Source organism: Salvelinus fontinalis, chromosome 1 (assembly GCF_029448725.1).
Source record: "Salvelinus fontinalis isolate EN_2023a chromosome 1, ASM2944872v1, whole genome shotgun sequence".
In the NCBI taxonomy this organism is placed as follows: domain Eukaryota; kingdom Metazoa; phylum Chordata; class Actinopteri; order Salmoniformes; family Salmonidae; genus Salvelinus; species Salvelinus fontinalis.
In genome coordinates this window covers 84,972,345-84,994,684 of record NC_074665.1, presented here as the reverse complement: position 1 = coordinate 84,994,684, position 22,340 = coordinate 84,972,345, and the positions used below count along the sequence as shown (strand labels likewise).

General features: G+C 44.3%; 2 protein-coding genes and 1 long non-coding RNA gene across 7 annotated transcripts in view; 1 reads left to right on the top strand and 2 right to left on the bottom strand.

Moving 5' to 3' along the window:
- LOC129862874 (F-box only protein 11) overlaps positions 1–516 on the bottom strand; it is a 43,967-nt gene extending 43,451 nt beyond the window's left edge. For all 3 annotated transcript variants that reach the window (XR_008760843.1, XM_055934941.1, XM_055934950.1), the window contains exon 1: positions 427–516. Coding sequence is in view for 2 of the 3 variants with exons in the window: in XM_055934941.1 (XP_055790916.1) it covers positions 427–514 (88 nt within the window). In the remaining variant the exon portion in view is untranslated. The remainder of the gene's footprint in view (positions 1–426) is intronic.
- Positions 517–2,710: 2,194 nt separating this feature from the next.
- Positions 2,711–9,135, top strand: LOC129862925 (uncharacterized). The gene is made up of 2 exons (XR_008760851.1): positions 2,711–2,800; positions 7,352–9,135. It is a non-coding gene; the product is annotated as an uncharacterized LOC129862925 (long non-coding RNA).
- Positions 9,136–11,707: 2,572 nt separating this feature from the next.
- Positions 11,708–22,340, bottom strand: part of LOC129862905 (forkhead box protein N2-like) — a 49,805-nt gene continuing 39,172 nt past the window's right edge. For 2 of the 3 annotated variants that reach the window (XM_055934998.1, XM_055935006.1), the window contains exons 4-5: positions 21,438–21,509; positions 11,708–16,030 (exon numbers count right to left, since the gene is read on the bottom strand). In XM_055934998.1, the coding sequence (XP_055790973.1) occupies positions 15,567–16,030; positions 21,438–21,509 (536 nt within the window). In that variant the 3' untranslated portion in view covers positions 11,708–15,566. The remainder of the gene's footprint in view (positions 16,031–21,437; positions 21,510–22,340) is intronic. The other variant, XM_055935014.1, reaches the window with a different exon arrangement.

Genomic DNA, 22,340 nt, shown 5'->3' with positions numbered 1-22,340 from the left:
TTTTACATGCCAATAAACACTAGCGAGACTACCAAAAAAATAGAAAAAACAACCTCATGACAAACTCGTGGGCTAACCATTATTAGACGAGTTATTATAGTCGTTGGTGCGTTTGAGCAATCTAGCTAGTTAGCTGGCATTCTTCTACGACCTGTAGTATAGTCAAGATCAGCAAGGATTCGCTAAGGTCTAGGAACAAACCAAGCCAAACAAAGCGCGGCCTAAGAGATTGTCGACAGAACAAGAAGCCTCGGCGTTTCCTACCGTCTCCATCAAACGGGAAAGACGTTTTCAACCCTAATTTTGTAAAAGCCACATAGCTATATTCAAACGTTTAATTTGAGTCAACAAATAACCGAAACAACGTATTTCTGAAATGGTTTAAAATGCGCCCAGTTAGCTTAGCGGTGACGTTATATGCATTACCTCTTTCCTGGTTGTTCCTTTCCGGCTGTACCGGGCGCGGCCTCGACACTCGCCTGGGTCTTCTGCTGGTTGCTCTGACGGAGTTCATTTGCGGTGTTTAGAATAAAATAAATCAAACCCTTCTCTATAGTTGGAACGACGTCTAAGCACGCAATCTAAAGTGTTTTTTTCTTAAACATTGCGCAATAAGTCACCCTTTCCTGCGGCTCGAGAAAAATATATATTTTTGCGTTGCCCCTGCAACCCTTGCTCAGCTCCGTATCACTGATGCAGGAGGAGCCATTAGCACACAGCGACCGTCCGACAACAAGAACATCACATGGGAAGACTATCCACCAATAGCACATCGAAGTAGGCCGTTTTTTCCTGCCACTGCAAATAGGAATGTGTGTCTGAAATTGACTGACTGAGAATGAAACAAGAAAGGCTATTATGGACTCACTACCTTCTGAACTATTGCTATTATTAGCCTACTGTAGCCTAATCATCACGATTACCTGTGTGTTAGTACTGGTCTGGAACCAAACCCTGCACACCCCGTGGGTCTCCTGTACAGAACAGTTTATTGAAACGTAAAAGCCTGTGTCCTGTGCGGGGGGGGGGGCTAGTAGCCCACAATAGGACTGAAGAACAAAGGCCTATATGGTTAATGAAGCCCAAGCCATGGTCTATAGGATTATATATGATTAATGAATACCAAGCCATGGTCAATATGGTTAATAAATCCCAAGCCATGGTCTGTAGGTCAATATGGTTAATGAATCCCAAGCCATGGTCTATAGGCCTATATTTGGTTAATGAAGCCCAAGCCATGGGCTATAGGCCTATATATATATTTATTTTTTTACCTTTATTTAACCAGGTAGGCCAGTTGAGAACAAGTTCTCATTTACAACTGCGACCTGACCAAGATAAAGCAAAGCATTGCGACAAAAAACAACAACATAGAGTTACATAAATGGGATAAACAAAAGTACAGTCAACAATAGAAAAAAAATCAATATAGAGTGCGCAAATGGAGTAAGGAGGTAAGGCAATATATAGGCTATAGTAGTGAGGTAATTACAATTTAGCAAATTAACACTGAAGTGATAGATGTGCAGATGATGATGTGCAAGTAGAAATCCTGGTGTGCAAAAAAGAGTAAATAAAAACAATATGGGGATGAGGTAGGTAGTTGGATGGGCTATTTACAGATAGGCTGAATACAGCTGCAGCGATTGGTGAGCTGCTCAGATAGCTGATGCTTAAAGTTAGTGAGGGAGATATAAGTCTCCAACTTCAGCGATTTTTGCAATTCGTTCCAGTCATTGGCAGCAGAGAACTGGAAGGAAAGGCGGCCAAAGGACGTGTTGGCTTTGGGGATGACCAGTGAGATATACCTGCTGAAGCGTGTGCTACGGGTGGGTGTTATGGTGACCAGTGAGCTGAGATAAGGCTGAGCTTCACCTAACAAAGACTTATAGATGACCTGGAGCCAGTGGGTCTGGCGACGAGAGCATACAGGTCGCAGTGGTATATGAGGCTTTGCTGACAAAACGGATGGCACTGTGATAGACTGCATCCAGTTTGCTGAGTAGAGTGTTGGAGGCTATTTTGTAAATGACATCGTCGAGGATCGGTAGGATAGTCAGTTTTACGAGGATATGTTTGGCAGCGTGAGTGAAGGAGGCTTTGTTGCAAACTAGGAAGCCGATTCTAGATTCAATTTTGGATTGGAGATACTTAATATGAGTCTGGAAGGAGAGTTTACAGTCTAGCCAGACACCTAGGTATTTGTAGTTGTCCACCTATTCTAAGTCAGAACCGTCCAGAGAAGTGATGCTAGTCAAGTGGGCGGGTGCGGTCAGTGATCGTTTGAAAAGCATGCACTTAGTTTTACTAGCGTTTAAGAGCAGTTGGAGGCCACGGAAGGAGTGTTGTATGGCATTGAAGCTCGTTTGGAGTGTCCAAAGAAGAGCCAGATGTATACAGAATGGTGTCGTTTGCATAGAGGTGGATCAAGGAATCACCCGCAGCAAGAGCGACATCATTGATATATACAGAGAAAAGAGTCGGTCCAAGAATTGAACCCTGTGGTACCCCCATAGAGACTGCCAGAGGTCCGGACAACAGGCTCTCCGATTTGACACACTGAACTCTATCTGAAAAGTAGTTGGTGAACCAGGCGAGGCAGTCATTAGAGAAACCAAGGCTGTTGAGTCTGCCGATAAGAATGCGGGGATTGACAGAGTCGAAAGCCTTGGCCAGGTCGATGAAGACGGCTGCACAGTACTGTCTTTTATCGATGGCGGCTATGATATCATTTAGTACATTGAGCGTGGCTGAGCTGTACCCGTGACCAGCTCGGAAACCGGATTGCACAGCGGAGAAGGTATGGTGGGATTCAAAATGGTCAGTGATCTGTTTATTAACTTGGCTTTCAAATACTTTGGAAAGGCAGGGCAGGATGGATATAGGTCTGTAACAGTTTGGGTCTAGTGTCACCCCCTTTGAAGAGGGGGATGACCGCGGCAGCGTTGCAATCTTTAGGAATCTCGGACGATACGAAAGAGAGGTTGAACAAACTAGTAACAGGAGTCGCAACAAGGGCGGCAGATAATTTTAGAAAGAGAGGGTCCAGATTGTCTAGCCCAGCTGATTTGTACGGGTCCAGGTTTTGCAGCTCTTTCAGGACATCAGCTATCTGGATCTGGCTATATGGTTAATGAAGCCCAAGCCATGGGCTATATGCCTATATGGTTAATGCCTATAGGGACAAGGTCAGACACCTGGCAGTGATGCCAGAATAACTGTCTCTCCCTCAACGTGATGAATACAAAGGAGATTATTGTGGACTACAGAAAAAGGAGGACCGAGCACGCCCCCATTTTCATCGACAGGGCTGTAGTGGAGCAGGTTGAGAGCTTCAAGTTCCTTGGTGTCCACATCACCAACAAACTATCATGGTCCAAACACACCAAAACAGTTGTGAAGAGGACACGACAATGCCTATTGCCCCTCAGGAGACTGAATAGATCTGGTATGGATCCTCAAAAAGCTCTACAGCTGCACCATCGAGAACATCCTGACTGGTTGCATCACCGCCTGGCAAGGCAGTACAGAGGCTAGTGCGTACGGCCGAGTATGTCACTGGGGCCAAGCTTCCTGCCATCCAGGACCTCTATACCAGGGAGTGTCAGAGGAAGGTGCTCTCATCTTATCTACCAACATAGATAGGGCTCTAACTCCTTTAGCCCCACAATGAAATGGGGTGCAGGCCAGGCAGCAGGCTGTTAGCCAACCTTCCAGCTTAGTGGAGTCTGCCAATAGCACAGTCAGTGTAGTCAGCTCAGCCATACCCATACCCATTGAGACTGTGTCTGTGCCTCGACCTAGGTTGGGCAAAACTAAACATGGCGGTGTTCGCCTTAGCAATCTTATTAGGATAAAGACCTCCTCCATTCCTGCCATTATTGAAAGAGATCATGATACCTCACATCTCAAAATAGGGTTACTTAATGTTAGATCCCTCACTTCAAAGGCAGTCATAGTCAATGAACTAATCACTGATAATAATCTTGATGTGATTGGCCTGACTGAAACATGGCTTAAGCCTGATGAATTTACTGTGTTAAATGAGGCCTCACCTCCTGGTTACACTAGTGACCATATCCCCCGTGCATCCCGCAAAGGCGGAGGTGTTGCTAACATTTACGATAACGTCATTTTTTGTAAATTGAAATTTGCTTTCGTCTTTTGAGCTTCTAGTCATGCAGCCTACTCAATCACTTTTTATAGCTACTGTTTACAGGCCTCCTGGGCCATATACAGTGTTCCTCTCTGAGTTCCCTGAGTTCCTATCAGACCTTGTAGTCATAGCAGATCATATTCAAATTTTTGGTGATTTTAATATTCATATGGAGAAGTCCACAGACCCACTCCAAAAGTCTTTCGGAGCCATCATCGACTCAGTGGGTTTTGTCCAACATGTCTCTGGACCTACTCACTGCCACAGTCATACTCTGGACCTAGTTTTGTCCCATAGAATAAATGTTGTAGATCTTAATGTTTTTCCACATAATCCTGGACTATCGGACCACCATTTTATTACGTTTGCAATCTCAACAAATAATCTGCTCAGACCCCAACCAAGGAGCATCAAAAGTCGTGCTATAAATTCTCAGACAACACAAAAATTCCTTGATGCCCTTCCAGACTCCTTCTGCCTACCCAAGGACGTCAGAGGACAAAAATCAGTTAACCACTTAACCGAGGAACTCAATTTAACCTTGTGCAATACCCTAGATGCAGTTGCACCCCTAAAAACGAAAAACATTTGTCATAAGAAACTAGCTCCCTGGTATACAGAAAATACCCGAGCTTTGAAGCAAGCTTCCAGGAAATTGGAACGGAAATGGCGCCACACCAAACTGGAAGTCTTCAGACTAGCTTGGAAAGACAGTACCGTGCAGTACCGAAGAGCCCTCACTGCTGCTCGATCATCCTACTTTTCCAACTTAATCGAGGAAAATAAGAACAATCCAAAATTTATTTTTGATACTGTTGCAAAGCTAACTAAAAAGCAGCATTCCCCAAGAGAGGATGGCTTTCACTTCAGCAGTAATAAATTCATGAACTTCTTTGAGGAAAAGATCATGACCATTAGAAAGCAAATTACGGACTCCTCTTTGAATCTGCGTATTCCTCCAGGGCTTAGCTGTCCTGGATCTGCACAGCTCTGCCAGGACCTGGGATCGGGAGAGACACTTAAGTGTTTTAGTACTATATCTCTTGACACAATGATGAAAATGATCATGGCCTCTAAACCTTCAAGCTGCATACTGGATCCTATTCCTACTAAACTGCTGAAAGAGCTGCTTCCTGTGCTTGGCCCTCCTATGTTGAACATAATAAACAGCTCTCTATCCACCGGATGTGTACCAAACTCACTAAAAGTGGCAGTGATAAAGCCTCTCTTGAAAAAGCCAAACCTTGACCGGGAAAATATAAAAAACTATCGGCCTATATCGAATGTTCCATTCCTCTCAAAAATTTTAGAAAAAGCTGTTGCACGGCAACCCACTGCCTTTCTGAAGACAAACAATGTATACGAAATGCTTCAGTCTGGTTTTAGACCCCATCATAGCACTGAGACTGCACTTGTGAAGGTGGTAAATGACCTTTTAATGGCGTCAGACCGAGGCTCTGCATCTGTCCTCGTGCTACTAGACCTTAGTGCTGCCTTTGACACCATCGATCACCACATTCTTTTGGAGAGACTGGAAACCCAAATTGGTCTACACGGACCAGTTCTGGCCTGGTTTAGATCTTACCTGTCGGAAAGATATCAGTTTGTCTCTGTGAATGGTTTGTCCTCTGACAAATCAACTGTGCATTTCGGTGTTCCTCAAGGTTCCGTTTTAGGACCACTATTGTTTTCACTATATATTTTACCTCTTGGAGATGTTATTCGAAAACATAATGTTAACTTTCACTGCTATGCGGATGACACACAGCTGTACATTTCAATGAAACATGGTGAAGCCCCAAAATTGCCCTCGCTAGAAGCCTGTGTTTCAGACATAAGGAAGTGGATGGCTGAAAACTTTCTACTTTTAAACTTGGACAAAACAGAGATGCTTGTTCTAGGTCCCAAGAAACAAAGAGATCTTCTGTTAAATCTGACAATTCATCTTGATGGTTGTAAAGTCGTCTCAAATAAAACTGTGAAGGACCTCGGCGTTAGTCTTGACCCTGATCTCTCTTTTGACGAACATATCAAGACTGTTTCAAGGACAGCTTTTTTCCATCTACGTAACATTGCAAAAATCAGACATTTTCTGTCCAAAAATGATGCAGAAAAATTAATCCATGCATTTGTTACTTCTAGGTTAGACTACTGCAATGCTCTACTTTCCGGCTATCCGGATAAAGCACTAAATAAACTTCAGTTAGTGCTAAATACGGCTGCTAGAATCCTGACTAGAACCAAGAAATTTGATCATATTACTCCAGTGCTAGCTTCCCTACACTGGCTTCCTGTTAAGGCAAGGGCTGATTTCAAGGTTTTACTGTTAACCTATAAAGCGTTACATGGGCTTGCTCCTACCTATCTTTCCGAGTTGGTCCTGCCGTACATACCAATACGTACGCTACGGTCACAAGACGCAGGCCTCCTAATTGTCCCTAGAATTTCTAAGCAAACAGCGGGAGGCAGGGCTTTCTCCTGTAGATCTCCATTTCTATGGAACAGTCTGCCTACCCATGTGAGAGACGCAGACTTGGTCTCAACCTTTAAGTCTTTACTGAAGACTTATCTCTTCAGTAGGTCATACGATTGAGTGTAGTCTGGCCCAGGAGTGTGAAGGTGAACGGAAAGGCTCTGGAGCAACGAACCGCCCTTGCTGTCTCTGCCTGGCCGGTTCCCCTCTCTCCACTGGGATTCTGTGCCTCTAACCCTATTACAGGGTCTGAGTCACTGGCTTACTGGTGCTCTTTCATGCCGTCCCTAGGAGGGGTGCGTCACTTGAGTGGGTTGAGTTACTGACGTGATCTTCCTGTCTGGGTTGGCGCCCCCCCCCCCCCCCCCCCGGTTTGTGCTGTGGTGGATATCTTTGTTGGCTATACTCGGCCTTGTCTCAGGATTGTAAGTTGGTGGTTGAAGATATCCCTCTAGTGGTGCGGGGGCTGTGCTTTGGCAAAGTGGGTGGGGTTATATCCTTCCTATTTGGCCCTGTCCGGGGGTATCATCGGATGGGGCCACAGTGTCTCCTGACCGCTCCTGTCTCAGCCTCCAGTATTTATGCTGCAGTAGTTTGTGTCGGGGGGCTAGGGTCAGTTGGTTATACCTGGAGTACTTCTCCTGTCTTATCCAGTGTCCTGTGTGAATTTAAGTATGCTCTCTCTAATTCTCTCGTTCTCTCTTTCTTTCTCTCTCTCTGAGAACCTGAGCCCTAGGACCATACGTCAGGACTACCGGGCATGATGACTCCTTGCTGTCCCCAGTCCGCCTGGCTTTGCTGCTATTCCATTTTCAACTGTTCTGCCTACGGTTACGGAACCCCTACCTGTCCCAGACCTGCTGTTTTCAACTCTTAATGATCGGCTATGAAAAGCCAACAGATTTATTCCTGGTTATTATTTGACCATGCTTGTCATTTATGAACATTTTGAAAATCTTGGCTCTCTCTAATTTTCTCCTTCTCTCTTTCTTTCTCTCGGAGGACCTGAGCCCTAGGACCATACGTCGGGACTGCCGGGCGTGGTGGCTCCTTGCTGTCCCCAGTCCGCCTGGCCTTGCTCCTATTCCAGTTTCAACTGTTCTGCCTGAGGTTATGGAACCGCCACCTGTCCCAGACCTGTTGTTTTTCAACTCTTAATGATCGGCTATGAAAAGCCAACTGAAAATTATTCATGATTATTATTTGACCATGCTTGTCACTTATGAACAATTTTGAACATCTTGGCATAGTTCTGTTATAATCTCCACCCGGCACAGCCAGAAGAGGACTGGCCACCCCTCATAGCCTGGTTCCTCTCTAGGTTTCTTCCTAGGTTTTGGCCTTTCTAGGGAGTTTTTCCTAGCCACCGTGCTTCTTCACCTGCATTCTAGCTGTTTGGGGTTTTAGGCTGGGTCTCTGTACAGCACTTCGAGATATTAGCTGATGTACGAAGGGCTATATAAAATAAACTTGATTGATTGATTGATTGAAGGTCCAAAACATTGCCAAGGACTCCAGCCACCCTAGTCATAGACTGTTCTCTCTGCTACCGCACAGCAAGCGATACCGGAGCGCCAAGTCTAGGTCAAAAAGGCTTAACAGCTTCTACCCCCAAGCCATAAGACTCTTGAAGAGTTAATCAAATGGCTACCCAGACTATTTGCATTGTCCCCACCCCCCCATTTTTACACTGCTGCGACTCTCTGTTTATTATCCATTCATAGTCACTTTACCTCTACCTACATGTACATATTACCTAAATTACCTTGACTAACCTGTTCCCCCGCACATTGACTCTGTACCGGAACCCCCTGTATATAGCCTCGCTACTGTTATTTTATTGTTGCTCCTTAATTATTAGTTATATTTTTTTCATTTTTTTCTGAACTGCATTGTAGGTTATGGGCTTGTAAGTAAGCATTTCACTGTAAGGTCTACACCTGTTGTATTCGGGGCATGCAACAAAGATTTGATTTGATTTGAAGCCCAAGCCATGCACTATAGGCCTACTCCATTTCAAAGTAGATCTAGGTAATTTGTCAATTCATCTGATATTGGGGAAATATATTTGGTCAATGTGCTTTCTTTGTGTTGTCTGAAGTAGAAGATGGCATAGGTTTATTATTACAGTCTTCCTGACATATCTGACACAACCGATTGCCTGCGGTAGGATAGACAGGATGACCCTTTTCTTTCCCCCTGACACATGATTGCGTACAGGGTTCGGATTACAGGGGGGCTAGAGGGGGCATCAAAACAGGGCCCCCATGAGAATTGAAATATCAATACGGCCCCCCTCAAAGATATTGACATCTGGCACCCATAAGACACGTTAGGCACCCCAAGAGTCACTGTGATTCAAACCATGAGTTGATCTGCCAATGCCAGTCAAATAATCCTACAGACAGACAGCAGTACTACTGTACATGGCCTTTATCACAGCTCCGCTGTCTATGTAAATCACTGTAATAAAAACACTTCTTTATCAATCACAAGTGCGAACTTATCAGCAGAGGTCTCCTTTGTGATCAGCTGTCGTGATACTTAGTTCCTGACTGACAGCTGTATAGAGCACATGTCAGCTGTCGTGATACTTAGTTCCTGACTGACAGCTGTATAGAGCACATGTTGTGAGGTTGGTGGCAAACTGATTGTGTATTCACTCAAGACACCTCTGTGTCACAAATGGCACCCTATTCCCTATTTAGTGTACTACTTTTGAACAGGGCCCAAAGGTCATTTGGGACACAGTCACTTGGCAATTGTCAGGCAAAAATACTGACAGTCAGATAGTGCCTCATGTATGGATCATTGATCTGTGAAATTGCTGAGCAAAGCTCATTCATGATTCATGTCAGTGAAATAGAGGGAAAAAGCTTTCATGTATGGGACCTTGGATGGCATCATGGGTAATAGACTACCTCCTCTCAGTCAAATGTCTATCTATTCATGCACTCCAGTCTGGTGAATGTTCACCCACAGATGGACCTATACTCTACTCTGATGCACCAGGCTCTGCTTTCCTTGAGTCCAGTTGGCGGAAGGATCTTTGTGAAGGACTAGTAATGTCAAGTAGGAAAGGACGCCATCTGTTGGGAGTTGGCCTAATGGTGACGTAAACCTCAAACCAGAGATGGAAGAGAAAGCGAGACTTCTCACAAGCAAATGTTTTTCTGGTTGGGCGAGGGAGGGTGGGTGGGGGGGATAAGTATACCAGAGACAGTTGATATTCGGCAGTTTCCCACTGAAAACATCCTGTCTGTGTATGTGGGAGTTCCATCTCTCGAGTGAGCATGCCAGAGATTATGGAGGAACCGTGAGCTCACGTGGGAAAGCATGCTCAAGCAAGAGAGAGAACACACACTTGACCATTTTGTCCAATAGTCAGGGGCACAACTTTCACTGGGGACGGGAGGGACATGCCCCCACACAGTTTTGTCATTGGAATGTGATACAAAACAAGGCAACGGTGTGCTTTAGGACCATGCTGACGTCTCAGAGCGATGGGTAGGCTGTTTGGCGTGTTTATCCAACAGGATCAAAATTATTATTATGTCCCCCCCACTTCTAAAACCAAGTTGCTCCCCTGCCAATAGTAAATTGCTTTTCTGAGACATCTTCATTATCCACCATCTTTGCCTCAAACCAAGGATTGCCCAGGCAATTTGCGTTTGAATTCAGAAACTGAAAACAATTCCTCATGAATGAGGAGAATTTGAAATTCAGTTTACTTCTTAAATTGAAATGGAATTGACCCCAACCCTGATGCACTAGTATAGTTGCTGAAAGGGGGGAAAAACTAGCTTGGTGTCTCTGTCATATCAGATGTCATCTCTAATAAAAAGAGGGACAGATCAGATGGATGCAAATTTTCTACTGATTCATTGTTTGTAACTGTTCAGTCACACTCAGCTGTAGGAAGAGACTACTAACTGTTCCACTGTCTGTCAGCTCCTTCTTTGACAGCATCAATAGCACTGTCAACAAACTACAGAAGCAGTGAGATTCCCTCTGCTCAATCACCCTTACCATCAAATGATCATCACACTGTCAACCACCAGTCAATGTGTATCGCTGCTCTGTGTTTCTTACATCAGCTTAGCTCTGTGCTGTAGTGTAGAACCATAAATGGCTACTGTAAGAGATGGCAACCCATCATTCCTTGCATGTTTCCTGGGGTTGTGTGTGTGATCTCACACACACACACACACAATACAAAGCCAATCAATACACATCCTTAGAACACAATGTCACAGTATTGCAATACAATTTTACCAACTCAGCCTTAAGGCTTAATACATTTCTACACGAGGGCCTAATGCTGGACATAAAATTTTTCTGTTATCTAGTTGCTAATAAAACAGATTGATCTTAGAAGTAAACTCATTGATGTAATAGTGGTTCACCACTAGAGGATGCTGTATTATCTAGGACTATAATGGCAATCGGGTAAGACATCCTCTTGGATGTAGGATATGCTTTATTTTATAATTGTAAAGAATTCCATGCAGAAGTAGTTTTTTTTGCCTTAAATTGGCAGTCATGAGCAGTGCACTGCCTGATGTGTAACTATCACAAGAAAGGGCGGAGTTCCTTATTGTAGAAATTCATTATTTGGACAATTTTCACATAGTTAGCACTGAGTGGTCAAATGGGGTAAAGCTTTGAAGTAAAATATGTTACAGACTAAGACGTTTGTCCCTTGGGACAATAGACCTATAATTATTTGCATTACAAGTCACTTTTGACCTCCCTTACATTTAAGGTTAGTCATTACCTGCTCTAAACAGCAGGTGGGGATGTTAATCAACATTTTATTAATAAAGCATGAACTTTTGGGATTTCATAACCAAGGACTTTGTAACACTTTTGGTTGTTCAAATGTGTAGGTTTTTGAATGCATAATAATTTTCCCAATTGCACCCATGTCAATGTCATTTAAGGATTTTTGGTTAGTGGTAATGCAGAAATTAGATTTATCTTGATACAGTATATCCTTTTATTAGACAGATTTGTCTTTATAATTTAACCATTTCATCAAAGAAGTTAACATTTGTAAAAACAAACAGACCCAAAAATGATAAAACAAGATTTTATTTATTTTGCAATACCATATATAATGCAAATTGCATATCTTTGGTGAAAATAAACTTTATAAACATTTTATGAACAGGTTAGCATACAAAAACCAAAAGGTCTGTCTAACAGACATGGCAGACGACTGATGGATACTGGGTCGGCAGCTTTAGTTAGTTCAATGCGACAAAACGCTTTATCATAATCAATAAATTGCAACTGAGTGAGAAAATAAAAACACATAATCAATACACATTTTCAAACAATGAAGCATCCTATGTATGTAGCTTTGAGTTTAGCATAATCTGTCACGTGAACATTACTGGTGACTTTACAGACCCCTAGGGTGCCTCGTGTTTATTAGTCTGAGGTGCTGAGGAGTATTTGTCTGTAATAAAACCCTTTTGTGGAGGAGAAACTCATTCGGATTGGCTGGGTCTGGCTCCCAGGCTCACCCATGGCTGTACCCTTGTGAAATCCATAGATTAGGACCTCTTATTTTAATTAACTGATTTCCTTATAAACGAACTCAGTAAAAATGCTTGTTGCATTATTTTTGTTCAGTATAAAAAAAAAACATGAACTTACTGAGACTCAGGATCATCTTCATGTTGAGTCTGATAAGAGCTTTCTTCTAGCAACAGCATGAACAAGTTACTGGAAGTTGTTCTCAACTATCTACGTTTAAACACATGTCCATGGGGGTACCAAGACTAACACCAGGGCAACCCTCAGAAATGTGGGTGTTTAGTTTCAGTAAGTGTAGGCAACATCTATGGTGGCAGGATCCTAACATGGAGAGGGGGTGCCAACTAATATCTATGGTGTGACTACTTAGGGCAGTCAGGATATTATCTAAACAGTACAAATTCAGATAAACTTCAACGCCTTTATGATGATTATATCAACTTTCCCTATCAAGATAGGGAATGCCATCTGAAATGTCTACCTTTGCTTCTCTGTACAACATCAGTTGGCAAAAAAAATGGTTCAGAATCAATGTTAATCAATAGTCTTTTATCCATCAACAAAACATTGAAAATCTTGGCAGTCATGGTTAAATTGAAAAACACCCGCTCGAAAGACAATATACATTGGCAATATACAGTACTTTCTCAGACACACAATCACTATAACACATAGTGAAAATAGTGGTCTATGGCAGTAAAATATCATTTAGAAAATAAAACTTAATAAGTATCAAAAGGATTTTCCAGAGGGGAGAGAGGAAGTAACCTTTCCACTCACTTCAAAGTACCTTTATTTGATAGAAGTTCCTTTCAATAGTCCATTATAAATTTAAATGGACACCATTCATTTGTTCTTTGTTTATTCACAGCCAGTTAAGACCAGTGTATTCCATGTCCATCTTATTTAGGAGAACAGCAGTTTAGTTCTAAGAACAAAATTACCATTCACACAATACAGCGATTCCCATTCCAGAACAACCAAAATAAACTGAATATCAGACTATGTCAGAGTTCTCCTACATTTCCTGTTGGCAGGCTTCTAAGAAACAGGGGCAACAACATTACTGTCAGTCACAAATGCTGTAATCAGAGGAAGATGGCTGCATTGGCCTTGGTAGTTCCACTTCTGTGACACAAATTAATTTTTGGCACTCCATACAATATATACTTACTAACGTGACTTAATTTAACATTTCCTGTGATACAACACAAGTGGAAACCTAACTTGCACTTAAGTTGGCTCATGACAGAGGACAGTACACTGTACTGCAGTGCACCAACAAAGCTATTCTAATCATATGGGCATATTGGCATTTTGCTTACTAATGCAAGTTCCAAAGAGCACCACTCTGGCCTAATCACTTCACAAGTTCTGTTTCCACATCCTGTACTTTCCGTCACTGAACTCAATGTAATCAACTGGCCCTCAACACATTACTGTACAGTGGAGAGGAGAGTGGTGCACTTCCTGATTTTGCCCTCCGACGAAGCAAAGCCTTTTTCTGTCACCACAGTCTGAACTCTGCCACAGGGTCAGCCAACAACATTCAGGAGGGGCAGTAGTACAATAAGTCTCACAACATTGTCCATCTAACCTCACAACAACATTATTATAACATCTTTGTTTTAACTTCCCTTTGGCCTGAATACTAACGTTCGAGTAGGTGTGACTAGTATTACATGATTGAAAACTGAGCGCCCTCATGCCAAGCGCATTGTCTTGGTATCACTATGGTTACAACAACATGTGCTTAGTTTCAGCCAGATTAATCTACACTACACCTTGCATAGGATAAGATAGGACGAGACAGGATAGAATATATTAAATGTCATTTCTCAGTTTACACACTAAATGCAAATAATTAATGACAGAATTAGAGGGGCCAGCAGAGGAAGAGCAGGTTCTAATGCAATGAAGATGTAATTCTGTTTCTCTCAGAGTAGGACTAGTGGACTCTTCCTGATCTAGATGTAAAGTTTCTCTCAGTAGGACTAGTGGACTCTTCCTGATCTAGATGTAATTCTGTTTCTCTCAGAGTAGGACTAGTGGACTCTTCCTGATCTAGATGTAAAGTTTCTCTCAGTAGGACTAGTGGACTCTTCCTGATCTAGATGTAATTCTGTTTCTCTCAGAGTAGGACTAGTGGACTCTTCCTGATCTAGATGTAATTCTGTTTCTCTCAGAGTAGGACTAGTGGACTCTTCCTGATCTAGATGTAAAGTTTCTCTCAGTAGGACTAGTGGACTCTTCCTGATCTAGATGTAATTCTGTTTCTCTCAGAGTAGGACTAGTGGACTCTTCCTGATCTAGATGTAAAGTTTCTCTCAGTAGGACTAGTGGACTCTTCCTGATCTAGATGTAATTCTGTTTCTCTCAGAGTAGGACTAGTGGACTCTTCCTGATCTAGATGTAATTCTGTTTCTCTCAGAGTAGGACTAGTGGACTCTTCCTGATCTAGATGTAAAGTTTCTCTCAGTAGGACTAGTGGACTCTTCCTGATCTAGATGTAATTCTGTTTCTCTCAGAGTAGGACTAGTGGACTCTTCCTGATCTAGATGTAATGTTTCTCTCAGTAGGACTAGAGTGGACTCTTCCTGATTTAGCAGTCGGACACCTTTATTTTATTCCCCTGCCCACCATGGCAGTAGCAGTTCCAACATTCCCTTGGTTACGTTTCCACTCCCTGCTATTAAATCCTGACATGGACCCAGTCCAGCGTTCTACTCCGTGTAAGGATGTTTACGATCAGCCGCACTACTTTAATCTGTTGTTTTTAAACAGCAGTACCGTCATCAACCCAGGAAAAATAACAACAGTAAAAAATAATATAAAAAGTGGTTTAAGTTATTGCATCTCTTTTTGGAAGATATTCCACACCAAGGTTGTCACCTATCAAAAAACAGTGGCATCTTCAGCACGGAGAAACTGACTTCAACATGAGGAGAGGTTAGTTTGTTAGAGACATGCACACATTCTCTTGGAAGAGGATACAGGTTGAGGAAGCATGCAACGCCTTGAGTTATAAAAACTGTAAGCTTTTCCCGTCTTATCCCCCAAAACATTATTTGAGATGAGGATCTGCAGCGAAGCCATCAGAAACAAGCAGTTTTGTGATGGTTCTTCTCAGTAGTCCTCAAACATCCCAGTTTTACCCTGACCCACCCACCTGATACACCCCAGTTACAAAAGTCTCAATATGGCTTTGTTCTCCTGTGTCAATGATACTATTGCCATTTGTGTTGGATAGTGAGGGATGTGTCAAACCAAAAACAGGCTTAAAAATCAGCAACCAGAATAGGAGGCACAACCAAGACCAATCAGGACACATGATCAGATCAGGGGTCAGGGGTTACAGGGGCAGGAGTCTGAGGGCAGGAAAGTATGACAACCTCATTTCCTGTTCAGTTTTTTGCTCTTGGCACTGCGTTTGTTAAGGTCCATGGAGGTACGGATTCCAGCCAGGTGGAGCAGAGACCCGGCCGCCTCCTTCAGCTCCTCATCCAGCTCTGGGTTGGTTGTCAGCTCCCTACGGGCCCTCTTACCCGCCGGGTGCTTCACCGAAGAGGAGGAGGAGCGGCGAGGAGCAGGCCGGGGGCGGCCGCCTCTCTCGTCCCGGTCCCCGAGGTCGGAGTCGTCCTCGTCGCTATGGAAACCCTCACTGCCGGCGCGGCATGTACGGGGCCTGTGGCGGGCATGGCCGGGGGAGGGGCCTCCATCGTCGAGGGAGGAGGAGGAGGAGGAGCGGGAGGAGCAGCGCTGCAGGGCCATACTGCTGTAGTTGTGGTCCTGGTTAGGATCGCTGCTCACCAGGACCAAGTCTGGCCGGGACAGGTCCAGGGGACTCTCTGGATCACCTGGGACAGGGAGGGAAAGAAGAGGAGAGGGAGAGAGCAAGATTTAGAGGGAGGAGGAGAACATCCTGACACTAAAGAAAGAGCATTTCAGGATGCAACAGGGGCAGTAGGAGTAGGTTATGTGATAAAGACGAAAGTGTTTTTAATCAAATAAGCGGCGGGCTAGGCAGTGTCTCTGTTCAGCAGACAACAGTAATTAACATTCATAACAATTGATGGCAACAGCAGTGGCAGAAGTGTCTCGTCGAATGAACACTGAGAAGACATGGGAGAAAATACAACAAATCAAATTTTATTGGTCACATACACATGGTTAGCAGATGTTAATGCGAGTGTAGCGAAATTCTTGTGCTTCTAGTTCCAACACTGCAGTAATATCTAACAAGTAATCTAACAAATTCACAACAACTACCTTATACCCACACATGTAAAGGGATGAATAAGAATACGGACATTCGAATACACTGCTCAAAAAAATAAAAAGGGAACACTTAAACAACACAATGTAACTCCAAGTCAATCACACTTCTGTGAAATCAAACTGTCCACTTAGGAAGCAACACTGATTGACAATAAATTTCACATGCTGTTGTGCAAATAGAATAGACAACAGGTGGAAATTATAGGCAATTAGCAAGACACCCCCAATAAAGGAGTGGTTCTGCAGGTGGTGACCACAGACCACTTCTCAGTTCCTATGCTTCCTGGCTGATGTTTTGGTCACTTTTGAATGCTGGCGGTGCTTTCACTCTAGTGGTAGCATGAGACGGAGTCTACAACCCACACAAGTGGCTTAGGTAGTGCAGCTCATCCAGGATGCACATCAATGCGAGCTGTGGCAAGAAGGTTTGCTGTGTCTCAGCGTAGTGTCCAGAGCATGGAGGCGCTACCAGGAGACAGGCCAGTACATCAGGAGACGTGGAGGAGGCCGTAGGAGGGCAACAACCCAGCAGCAGGACCGCTACCCCCGCCTTTGTGCAAGGAGGAGCACTGCCAGAGCCCTGCAAAATGACCTCCAGCAGGCCACAAATGTGCATGTGTCTGCTCAAACGGCCAGAAACAGACTTCATGAGGGTGGTATGAGGGCCCGACGTCCACAGCTGGGGGTTGTGCTTACAGCCCAACACCGTGCAGGACGTTTGGCATTTGCCAGAGAACACCAAGATTGGCAAATTCGCCACTGGCGCCCTGTGCTCTTCACAGATGAAAGCAGGTTCACACTGAGCACATGTGACAGACGTGACAGAGTTTGGAGACGCCGTGGAGAACGTTCTGCTGCCTGCAACATCCTCCAGCATGACCGGTTTGGCGGTGGGTCAGTCATGGTGTGGGGTGGTATTTCTTTGGGGGGGCCGCACAGCCCTCCATGTGCTCGCCAGAGGTAGCCTGACTGCCATTAGGTACCGAGATGAGATCCTCATACCCCCTGTGAGACCATATGCTGGTGCGGTTGGCCCTGGGTTCCTCCTAATGCAAGACAATGCTAGACCTCATGTGGCTGGAGTGTGTCAGCAGTTCCTGCAAGAGGAAGGCATTGATGCTATGGACTGGCCCGCCCGTTCCCCAGACCTGAATCCAATTGAGCACATCATGTCTCTCTCCATCCACCAACGCCACGTTGCACCACAGACTGTCCAGGAGTTGGCGGATGCTTTAGTCCAGGTCTGGGAGGAGATCCCTCAGGAGACCGCCACCTCATCAGCCACCTCATCAGGAGCATGCCCAGGCGTTGTAGGGAGGTCATACAGGCACGTGGAGGACACACACACTACTGAGCCCCATTTTGACTTGTTTTAAGGACATTACAAAGTTGGATCAGCCTGTAGTGTGGTTTTCCACTTTAAATTTGAGTGTGACTCCAAATCCAGACCTCCATGGGTTGATAAATTTGATTTCCATTAATAATTTGTGTGATTTTGTTGTCAGCACATTCAACTATGTAAAGAAAAAAGTATTTAATAAGAATATTTAATTCATTCAGATCTAGGATGTGTTATTTTAGTGTTCCCTTTATATTTTTGAGCAGTGTATATGGATGAGCGATGGCCGTGCAGCATAGGCAAGATACAGTAGATGGTATAGAATACAGTATATACATATGAGATGAGTAATGTAGGATATGTAGACATTATTAAGGTGGCATTAATTAAAGTGACACCTTTTATTAAATCCATTTATTGAAGTGGCCAGAGAATTGAGTCTGTATGTTAGTGATGGCTGTTTAACAGTCTGATAGCCTTGAGATGGAAGCTGTTTTTCAATCTCTGTCCCAGCTTTGATGCACCTGTACTGACCTCACCTTCTGAATGATACCGGTGTGAACAGGCAGTGGCTCGGGTGGTTCTTGTCCTTGATGATCTTTTTTTGCCTCCCTGTGACATCGGGTGGTGTAGGTGTCCTGGAGGGCAGGTAGTTTGCCCCCGGTGATGCGTTGTACAGACCGCACCACCCTCTGGTGAGCCTTACGGTTTTGGGCGGCGCAGTTGCCGTAGCAGGAGGTGATACAGCCCGACAGGATGCTCTCGATTGTGCATCTGTAAAAGTTTGAGTGTTAGGTGACAAGCTAAATTTCTTCAGCCTTCAGAGGTCGAAGAGGCACTGTTGCGCCTTCTTCACCACACTGTCTGTGTGGGTGGACCATTTCAGTTTGTCCGTGATGTGTACGCCGAGGAACTTAAAACTTTCCACTTTCTCCACTACTGTCCCGTCGATGTGGATAGGGGGGTGCTCCCTCTGCTGTTTCCTGAAGTCCACAATCATCTCCTTTGTTTTGTTGACGTTGAGTGTGAGGTTATTTTCCTGACACCACACTCCGAGGGCCCTCACCTCCTCCCTGTAGGCCGTCTCGTCGTTGTTGGTAATCAAGTCTACCACTGTAGTGTCGTCTGCAAACTTGATGTTTGAGTTGGAGGCGTGCATGGCCACGCAGTCATGGGTGAACAGGGAGTACAGGAGAGGGCTGAGAACGCACCCTTGTGGGGCCCCAGTGTTGAGGATCAGCGGGATGGAGATGGTTTCCTACCCTCACCACTTGGGGGCGGCCCTCCAGAAAGTCCAGAACCCAGTTGCACAGGGCGGGGTCGAGACCCAGGGTCTCGAGCTTAATGACGAGTTTGGAGGGTCCTATGGTGTTGAATGCTGAGCTGTAGTCAATGAACAGCATTCTTAGATAGATATTTCTCTTGTCCAGATGGGATAGGGCAGTGTGATGGCGATTGCGTCGTCAGTGGAACTATTGGGGCGGTAAGCAAATTGAAGTGGGTCTAGCGTGGAGGTGATCCTTGACTAGTCTCTCAAAGCACTTCATGATGACAGAAGTGAGTGCTACGGGGCGATAGTCATTTAGTTCAGTTACCTTAGCTTTCTTGGAAACAGGAACAATGGTGGCCATCTTGAAGAATGTGGGCACAGCAGACTGGGCTAGGGATTGATTGAACATGCCCGTCAACACACCAGCCAGCTGGTCTGCGCATGCTCTGAGGATGCGGCTAGGGATGCCGTCTTGGCCGGCAGCCTTGCGAGGTTTAACACGTTTAAATGTTTTACTCATGTTGGCCACGGTGAAGGAGAGCCCACAGGCTTTGGTAGCGGGCCGTGTCAGTGGCAAAATATTGTCTTCAAAGCTAGCAAATAAGTTGTTTAATTTGTCTTGGAGCAAGACGTCGATGTCCGCGACAGGGCTGGTTTTCTTTTTGTAATCCGTGATGTCTGTAGACCCTGCCACATACGTCTAGTGTTTGAGCCATTGAATTGCAACTCTACTTTGTCTCTATACTGACGCTTTGCTTGTTTGATTGCCCTGCGGAGGGAATAGCTACACTGTTTGTAGTTGGTCATGTTTCCAGTCGCCTTGCCATGATTAAAAATGGTGGTTCGTGCTTTCAGCTTTGTGCGAATGCTGCCATAAATCCATGGTTTCTGGTTAGGGAAGGTTTTAATAGCCACAGTGGGTACAACATCACCAATGCACTTGCTAATAAACTCGCTCACCGAGTCAACGTATACGTCAATGTTGTTGTCTGAGGCTACCTGGAACATACCCCAGTCCACGTGATCGAAGCAATCTTAAAGCGTGGAATCCGATTGGTCAGACCAGTGTTGGATAGACCATACACGGGCGTTTCCTGTTTTAGTTTCTGTCTATAGGCTGGGAGCAACAAAATGGAGTCAGTCAGATTTGCCGAAGGGAGGGCGGGCTTTGTATGCATCGTGGAAGTTGGAGTAGCAATGATCCAGAATGCTACCAGCTCGTGTCACGCATTCGATATGCTGATAGAATTTAGGAAGCCTTGTTCTCAGATTAGCTTTGTTAAAATCCCCAGCTACAATAAATGCAGCCTCAGGATATATGGTTTCCAGTTTACATTGAGTCCAGTGAAGTTATTTCAGGGCCTTCGAGGTATCTGCTTTGGGGGAATATACATGGCTGTGACTATAATCGAAGAGAATTCTCTTGGTAGATAATGCGGTCGGTATTTGATTGTAAGGAATTCTACGTCAGGTGAACAAAAGTACTCGAGTTCCTGTATGTTATGATTACACCATGCACCCCTGCCCTTCTTCTTACCAGAGAGATGTTTGTTTGTCGGCGCAATGCGTGAAGAAACCGGGTGGCTGTACCGACTCTGACAACATAGCCAGAGTAAGCCATGCCAATGTTACAATCTCTGATGTCTCTCTGGAAGGCAATTTGTGCCCTAATTTCATCCACCTTGTTGTCTGGACATTGGCGAGTAATATGCTTGGAGGCGGTGGATGGTGTGCTCCCCTTCTAAGTCTTCCGGTTATTGCCATGAAAAGATGTCTATATGCAACCTTGTCTGGCTTAGAATGACAATATGTGAGTGGGACTTCAACTGTGCTGTTGAGTGCATATATGCATCAATGGAGAGACAGGGATATGTGTTACACGGGTGAATAGATGCTGGGTGAGGGATGCAAAAGCAATAAAAAGATAGATGAAAGTGTGAAAACAGGTGGGTGACAGAGAGAGAGAGATACCACAATGTGCCATCACAGCAGTAATATTTGTGACCTGTTGCCACAAGAAAAGGGCAACCAGTTTAGAACAAACACCATTGTAAAAACAACCCATGTTTATTTATTTTCCCTTGTGTACTATTTGCACATCGTTACCACACCGTATATAGACATAATGACATTTGAAATGTCTTTATTCTTTTGGAACTTCTGTGAGTGTAACGTTTACTGTTACTAAACAAAAGTGAAATAAACAAATTATCTACTTCACTTGCTTTGACAATGTTCCCATGCCAATAAAGCCCTTAAATTGAGAGAGAGAGAGTAGTTAGAAGGTGTAGAGAGAGAGAAGGGGGTTGAGTAGTAGTTAAAAGATGTAGACAGAGAGAGAAGTGGAAGAGGCATGGTGTGGGGTGAAGTCTCTTACATGGATTGGCATGGTGATGGCCAGGGGCGGCGTTTAAGAGCATCATGGCAGTGGCAGCATCTATGTCAGACTCTGGAAGAGGAGAGAACATGCATGGTGGTCAGTGAAATAACCAGTGTGTGTGTGGCCAGTCGAGGGGCTAGAGGGAGGTTTCCTCGCTCCTGCCATACCACACTTCAGGTTCTCTAAGAGAGGATTGGAGAATTATCAGCAGGGCCTCTGCCTCTGTAGTCAAGGTTACCAAACAAGAGGGTCGGGGGGAGAAAGGAGAGGATTCAGATAATCTACATTGAGGCCTCTATGGTTTGAAATCAAACAATGACTAAAATGACAATTAACCCTTTAGACCCCAATCGAATTCTAGAATGCTGCTGTAGATTACTGAGTTCAAGATAAAGCAACGGAAAACACCAAATAATGCATGCAGAGCAGAATTAGGCCGATACCTGCTAATTATCAAAATTCTACAACTACTTCTCTCTCTAGGTGGTTGTAGAATTTAACGTCTCGTCTGGATTTTGATAATTAGCAGGTATCGGCATAATTCTGCTCTGCATGCATTATTTGGTGTTTTCCGTTGTACACGGGATATTTTTGCAGAATTCTGCATGCAGAGTCTCAATTTAGTGTTTGTCCCATTTTGTGAATTCTTGGTTGGTGAGCGGACGCCAGACCTCACAACCATAAAGGGCAATGGGTTCTATAACTGATTCAAGTATTTTTAGCCAGGTCCTAATTGGTATGTCGAATTTTATGTTCCTTTTGATGGCATAGGCCCTTCTTGCCTTGTCTCTCAGCTCCTTCACCTCTCCCTCTCTCTAATGTTAGCTGATTAGTTACAAAGCTGGGACAGTTTCCAAATTAATTGCATCAGGAAAACAGGACAAAACAAGCAACTTGTTA